This window comes from Salarias fasciatus, chromosome 12 (assembly GCF_902148845.1).
Source record: "Salarias fasciatus chromosome 12, fSalaFa1.1, whole genome shotgun sequence".
Classification (NCBI taxonomy): Eukaryota; Metazoa; Chordata; class Actinopteri; order Blenniiformes; family Blenniidae; genus Salarias; species Salarias fasciatus.
The window spans coordinates 29,362,298-29,369,662 of record NC_043756.1 but is presented as its reverse complement, the minus strand read 5'-3'; the positions used below and the strand labels follow the sequence as shown (position 1 = coordinate 29,369,662).

Below are 7,365 nucleotides of genomic sequence, written 5' to 3'. Positions count from 1 at the left end.
TAAATAATCTGAATCAATATCATTGTTGAAAGTATTTTCATGATCTGAAAGTCAAGTTTCTTCACACATTAAAGAAATCTCTAAAACAGTTCAGTTATTTCTTCTTTCCTCTGTGCATGAAGACTTTAAAACTTCCCACTGGAAGCATCCTCAGCCTCTCCTTCCAGAGAGAGACAGCAGCTCTGCAGCTCTTCCACGGTTTGCTCTGAGACCTTCAGGAGAAATCCAGTTTTTATTTGAAGTCAGCAGACTTGTTTCTTCTGAAGAGTGTCATCACATCAACATCCTCTGTGCTGTCAGTGCATGTTTCCTGTTTCCATGAAGACTTCCAGACAGGCGGGAAGTGAAAGTAAAATCATCTCAGGAGGGACAGCACCCTGACAACGAGCTGGAAAAGATCCAAATCAACTGGTCATCTTTAAACTGTCCAACGACTTTCTGATCTACTCTCACAGCTTCACAGTAATGCCTCACATGAAGTTACACTGTATGTAGTGCTGTCAATCAGTGACATTTTCTAAACCTTATTCTGGGATGAACTGTGATGTTTTTTTAAATAAATATCATTAACAGCCCTCCATTAATTAATTGTGATGAATGCAATTGAAATGGACAGCACTAATTGTATTATATACGTTGACAAACGGTCATAAATGATCCTCAGTGTGGATCTCAGGGTGACACTGTGGCACTACAGCACACTGAAGGATTGTGGGAAGGCGTCGGTTTACAGGGAAATGGGAAGACGAGGGAGGAGAGTGAAAGTGAAAGCAGGCAGTGAGGATAAAAGGAGAGAGGCTGAGTGCTGCTTCACATCCTCAGGACTGCAGACAGCAGACAGACGGACAGAAGCAGCTTCCAGCCACCTGCACACACCAACATGAAGTCCTCCGCCATCATGGCCGCCGTCGCCATCCTCAGCTGCCTGCTGGTTCTCTGTGCTCAAGGTAATTTTTACTTTAGCAGCAATATGTTAGTCACTGATTTCACTGAAGAAAGTAGTTACTCAGTTACAGTTCCTGACGTTTCTGTGGGTTTGATACTGATTTTTTTACAAGACACGAGTTGAAGAGCAGCAGAGCTGCTGTCTCTCTCTGTCAGACTCGCTGAGTCCTCAATGAGCTTCAGCATTAGCATGATCCGGTGTCTGCATGTTGAAAGAGTTAGAGGAAATAGAGCATCTACAGAGCTTTTTCCTCCCACTAACTGATGGAAATTCAGATGAATTTCAAGAGTAAATCAGTTTTAAACTGATCCTAAAAGTGCTGAAAACTCAGGTAATAATCATACTTATGCAAAACAGTAAAAAAAATGTATGCAGGAGCGTGATCATTTGGTGCTGTAGCTATTAGCAGTCATTTGATACTGTGATAAATAACTAATTTAACAGTGAAATATATGTAAATGTGGGTAAATACATCCTTGGCTGCAGTGTGACGTGTGTGTTTTGGTGTGTTCTTCCTGCAGGACAGCGAGACGACAGCAGGCCCAGTAGGTGTCAGTGCTCAAATGGTTTTACCAAGATACAAGGTTCCATGCTGAGGAAACCACACCAGTTCCATGTGCAGCATCCAACTAACTTCTGTCCGAACACGGAGATCATGTGAGTCAGAGAGGAGGCTGTGCTGCGTTCACTGACCTGTCCCTGTGCTCTGTCCTCTCTAACACTCCTCTGTCTCCTCTGACAGCCTCACCTTGGCAGGAGGGAAGAAGAAGTGTGTGGACCCCAAGTCTCGTCTGGGAGGGTTGGCCCTCAAACAGGACAGGTGAGACCAGCAGGAGCGCTCTAATGTCACAACGTGTACAGATGATGCTGCAGCACGGAAACAAATAAGTAAAAGAATAATTTCTTAAAAAGTGTGTATTGTGTCCCTGGTGTCATATTGTGAGTCTGCTGTGTGTTTGGTTCTGTGTGTCAGGAATAAATTCCCCAGTGGTTCTTTCTCCTTGTTCACCTTCAGAGGTCGGAGCTGATCTGTTTCCTGTGTGCAGCTTGTATTTGATCACTAACTGACTGTCTGTGGTTTCTTCAGCCTCAGGAAGCAAGTAGCTGCCAGCTCCACTGCAGCGTCCAGCCAGACTCCAACAGGGAGCCCAGCCACGGTGCAGACCACGTCCAGCCTGTGAAGTCGTCCTGCAGCTCACATGTACAGACCCAAACACTAATTTATACATTCCTCCCTGTTTCTGTAGATATGAACTTTTTGCAAATAAAAGCCTCCTGACTGAACTTTATTCTCTGAGGTTTTCTTCACTTCCTGTTCGTCAACATGAGACAAAGTCACCCAGAGGAGGAACGACACTTTTATACAAAGGGGGCCACAGACGGACAGAAGACTTCACACTGAACTTCATGAAGGAATCACTGACTTTTCCCAGTAGTCATTAGTATAGATCCGACTTTAGAATTTATTGTTTACAGATAAGGAGTTCTTCGTTCCTCACAGTTTGTTGCTGAAAGTGCTGTCACGGTGGTCGTCAGTGTTTCCTGATCAGGCCTGGACCTGACAGCAGAGGTTGTTAGATGACGCCATACACTGAAAAGTGTGTTCAGCAACATCAATTTTCGCAACTAAAAGCAAGTCATTATTTACAATTAATAATTACTTCTTTAATTTTATTTGGTATGACTTAATTTTTTTAATACAAAACACTCCAACTATCAATAAGGAGCAGTGGGCACAGCAACAGAAACACAATAAATCAAAATAAGAACTTCATGATAAGGGTTTGTCCAGTTACCACAGCACCACTGTCTCATGAAGAATCGTCATCCTTAAACAGTCAAACAGTCCGTTTCCATCTTATAATGTTGAGGTGCTCACTGGTAAAGCACCATCACCACATCGTCCTCCTGATATTGAGAAATCAGAGTAAATCATAGTTACTTCCTGAAAAACCACGTATGAATACTTGTTAACCAACAGACAGCAGCTCTCAGTTCCTCTGCAGCTCACAGGAGATCTCACCTGGTCACACAACCCAGAGTGAAGAGAGGACAACAGCACCTTACAGCACTTCCTACTCCAACTGACATGTCATTTCTTCATCGTCATCCTCACCACATTCTACAGAGGAAGATGGAGAGAGGCGACCAGCTGCAGATCAGTCTGCTCCAGACACTAAATGAATGTGAAACAAACAAAGCCAGCGCTCTTTAAAGCTCCACTTCTCTGGCTCACATGGCATCAGATGCATCCTTCAAAATGCAAAGCATGAAAAAATACTGGAATTTCAATTCAGGAACAAATGGATTTCAGTCAGTCTGACAGTCAAAGCAGAGTGTGTCCTTCTCATCTCTTAAGTCCAATTTAAAACATCACTGACACCTGGAAACACATGAAGACCTCCAGGAGAAGAATCTGATGCTGTGAGACGAGGAATAATCAGTCAGGTTACACACCTGCAGCTGATTTCACCTCCATGGTACCAAACCACCTGCAGTCTCTGATCTCAGTGACTCAAACATTTTTCTTCCACATTCAATTCATCATCAAATGCAGTAACTCCTGATTTCTTCTCAAGCTCAGACACTCCTAATAACTCGGTCAGTCTCAGTCCCTCTTTAAATGTTTTCCACCCAATTAGGAGAAAAGGGAAACAAGACTTCTGGTGTAATTTGAGTTCTCCTTCAAGGCTCAATGTGGTCGTCGGATGTGAAACTAAATGTGGTTTTTTTGTCATGTGGATTACTTCATAACAAGATGGATTTAAAGAGAACTTCAGAAAATGTAAACATTGACTTCATTTGCTCTTTACAGCAGCAATTCCTGGAAACCACGAGTGTGTGTGTGTGTGTGTGTGTGTGTGTGTGTGTGTGTGTGTGTGTGTGTGTGTGTGTGTGTGTGTGTGTGTGTGTGCGCGCACGCCTTTTCTATACTTGTGGGGACATTTGGTCCCCACAAGTATAGGAAAACCTGGCATGATGTGCCTTGTGGGACCTTTTTCCGGTCCTAATGAGGGGAAACAGTGTTTTCTTGACCATGTTGTTACTGAAAAAAGTAAAAATGCAAAAACATTTCTTTAGGGTTCGGCATTGTTGTGGTTTGGGTTAGGGTTAGGATAAGGGTCAGGTTTAGGCGCTAGTAAATGCATTATGTCAAGGAGTGTCCTCACAAGGATAGAAATACAAACCTGTGTGTGTGTGTGTGTGTGTGTGTGTGTGTGTGTGTGTGTGTGTGTGTGTAACATCACAGCTGTTACTATTTCACTGAGCTCTTCTTTACTGGAGACGTGCCTCATCTGAGTCCTGCTGACAGAAACATTTATGGTATTCCACTGTCAGTCGCTTCAACATTAACATGTGTCCACAGCAGTTATGGTTCGCATCAGTGTGATTAAACACCATTTCGTGTTCTGTTCCAAATTATAGAGCATCGCCCCCCACCGAGCATATAGAGCATCTTCCTCCTGCCAAGTTATTTCATTTACTCTGCAGACAGACTGAGGGAGGACTTTACCAGGAACGCTACTGCGTAACTATTGACTTTTTACATGCAGTAACAAGTATTCGTATGTACTTCTTCAAGAACTGTTATTTGTAAACAATGACTAGTTTTTATTGGCTCACAGTTTTGTTGCTGAACACACGTTTCAGTGTGTGGCGTCATCCAACAGCCTCTGCTGTCAAGTCGAGGCCTGTTCAGTGTTTCCAGGTTTGGATTTCTGCAGACTTCCAGACAGAAAAGTGAAGTGAAAGTGGAAGCAGCTCTGCTAGTGATCGCTGTGAACTCTCACACTGAAACCACACATGATGAGGAAATCTGGGAAAGAAGCTGGAGAAGTTCAAAGAGCAACATGAGAAGAGAAACTCGGTACAAAATGGGAAGAACTGACAGAGAAAGTCACTGCAATAAATAAAAAAAAAAACCAACAACAATAAAAAAAACATCAGTTCTAGAAAATAAACATTTGCTATTTTTTAAATAATCTGAATCAATATCATTGTTGAAAGTATTTTAATGATCTGAAAGTCAAGTTTCTTCACACATTAAAGAAATCTCTCCACAGTTCAGTCATTTCTTCTTTCCTCTGTGCATGAAGACTGTAAAACTTCCCACTGGAAGCATCCTCAGCCTCTCCTTCCAGAGAGAGACAGCAGCTTTGCAGCTCTTCCACGGTTTGCTCTGAGACTTTCAGGAGAAATCCAGTTTTTATTTGAAGTCAGCAGACTTGTTTCTTCTGAAGAGTGTCATCACATCAACATCCTCTGTGCTGTCAGTGCATGTTTCCTGTTTCCATGAAGACTTCCAGACAGACGGGAAGTGAAAGTAAAATCATCTCAGGAGGGACAGCACCCTGACAACGAGCTGGAAAAGATCCAAATCAACTGGTCATCTTTAAACTGTCCAACGACTTTCTGATCTACTCTCACAGCTTCACAGTAATGCCTCACATGAAGTTACACTGTATGTAGTGCTGTCAATCAGTGACATTTTCTAAACCTTATTCTGCGATCAGTGGCGATGTTTTTTTAAATAAATATCATTAACAGCCCTCCATTAATCAATTGTGATGAATGCAATTGAAATGAACAACACTAATTGTATTATATAAGTTGACAAACGGTCATAAATGATCCTCCGTGTGGATCTCAGGATGACACTGTGGCACTACAGCACACTGAAGGATTGTGGGAAGGCGTCGGTTTAAAGGGAAATGGGAAGATGAGGGAGGAGAGTGAAAGTGAAAGCAGGCAGTGAGGATAAAAGGAGAGAGGCTGAGTGCTGCTTCACATCCTCAGGACTGCAGACAGCAGACAGACGGACAGAAGCAGCTTCCAGCCACCTGCACACACCAACATGAAGTCCTCCGCCATCATGGCCGCCGTCGCCATCCTCAGCTGCCTGCTGGTTCTCTGTGCTCAAGGTAATTTTTACTTTAGAAGCAACATGATAGTCACTGATTACTTTGATGGAAGTAGTTACTCAGTTACAGTTCCTGACGTTTCTGTGGGTTTGATACTGATTTTTTTACAAGACACGAGTTGAAGAGCAGCAGAGCTGCTGTCTCTCTCTGTCATACTCGCTGAGCCCTCTATGAGCTTCAGCATTAGCATGATCCGGTGTCTGCATGTTGGGAGAGTTACAGTAAACAAGGCATTTATGGAGCATCTTCCTCCCACTAACTGGTAGTACTTTACAAAAAATTTCAAGAGTAAATCAGTTTTTAAACTGATCCTCAAAGTACTGAAACCTCAGTTAATAGTCATATTTATGCAAAACACTATTAAAGTATATCCAGGAGAGTGATCATTTGGTGCTGTGGCTATTAGCAGTCATTTCATACTGTGATGAATAATTCATTTCATATTGACATGTGTGTAAATACATCCTCGGCTGCAGTGTGACGTGTGTGTTTTGGTGTGTTCTTCCTGCAGGACGCCCAGTTCCTGAGTCCAGTAGGTGTCAGTGCTCAAATGGTTTTACCAAGATACAAGGATCCATGCTGAGGAAACCACACCAGTTCCATGTTCAGCATCCAACTAACTTCTGTCCGAACACGGAGATCATGTGAGTCAGAGAGGAGGCCGTGCTGCGTTCACTGACCTGTCCCTGTGCTCTGTCCTCTCTAACACTCCTCTGTCTCCTCTGACAGCCTCACCTTGGCAGGAGGGAAGAAGAAGTGTGTGGACCCCAAGTCTCGTCTGGGAGGGTTGGCCCTCAAACAGGACAGGTGAGACCAGCAGGAGCGCTCTTATGTCACAACATGTACAGATGATGCTGCAGCATGGAAACAAATAAGTAAAAGCATATTTTCTCAAAAAGTGTGTATTGTGTCCCTGGTGTCGTATTGTGAGTCTGCTGTGTGTTTGGTTCTGTGTGTCAGGAATAAATTCCCCAGTGGTTCTTTCTCCTTGTTCACCTTCAGAGGTCGGAGCTGATCTGTTTCCTGTGTGCAGCTTGTATTTGATAACTAACTGACTGTCTGTGGTTTCTTCAGCCTCAAGAAGCAAGCAGCTGCCAGCTCCACTGCAGCGTCCAGCCAGACTCCAACAGGGAGCCCAGCCACGGTGCAGACCACGTCCAGCCTGTGAAGTCGTCCTGCAGCTCCCATGTACAGACCCAAACACTAATTTATACATTCCTCCCTGTTTCTGTAGATATGAACTTTTTGCAAATAAAAGCCTCCTGACTGAACTTTATTCTCTGAGGTTTTCTTCACTTCCTGTTCGTCAACATGAGACAAAGTCACCCAGAGGAGGAAAGACACTTTTATACAAAGGGGGCCACAGACGGACAGAAGACTTCACACTGAACTTCATGAAGGAATCACTGACTTTTTCCCAGTAGTCATTAGTATCAATCCGACTTTTGAAGTTATTGTTTACTGATAAGGAGTTCTTCGTTCCTCACAGTTTGTTGC

At 43.4% G+C, this 7,365-nt stretch overlaps 1 protein-coding gene across 1 annotated transcript; it reads left to right on the top strand.

The window, feature by feature from the left end:
* Positions 1-5,748: 5,748 nt before the first annotated feature.
* On the top strand, positions 5,749-7,128 carry LOC115398532 (interleukin-8-like). Its single transcript, XM_030105342.1, has 4 exons — positions 5,749-5,868; positions 6,380-6,512; positions 6,598-6,675; positions 6,943-7,128. The coding sequence occupies exons 1-4, from the start codon at positions 5,802-5,804 to the stop codon at positions 7,034-7,036; spliced, it is 372 nt and encodes a 123-aa protein (XP_029961202.1). The 5' UTR covers positions 5,749-5,801; the 3' UTR covers positions 7,037-7,128.
* The last annotated feature ends 237 nt before the right edge of the window (positions 7,129-7,365 follow it).

Coding starts and splice junctions, on each gene's coding strand:
- LOC115398532 (XM_030105342.1), top strand. CDS start 5,802: ATGAAGTCCTCCGCCATCATGGCCGCCGTCGCCATCCTCAGCTGCCTG. Junction 6,513..6,597: donor TGTCCGAACACGGAGATCAT/GTGAGTCAGAGA, acceptor CTCCTCTGACAG/CCTCACCTTGGCAGGAGGGA. Junction 6,676..6,942: donor TTGGCCCTCAAACAGGACAG/GTGAGACCAGCA, acceptor TGGTTTCTTCAG/CCTCAAGAAGCAAGCAGCTG.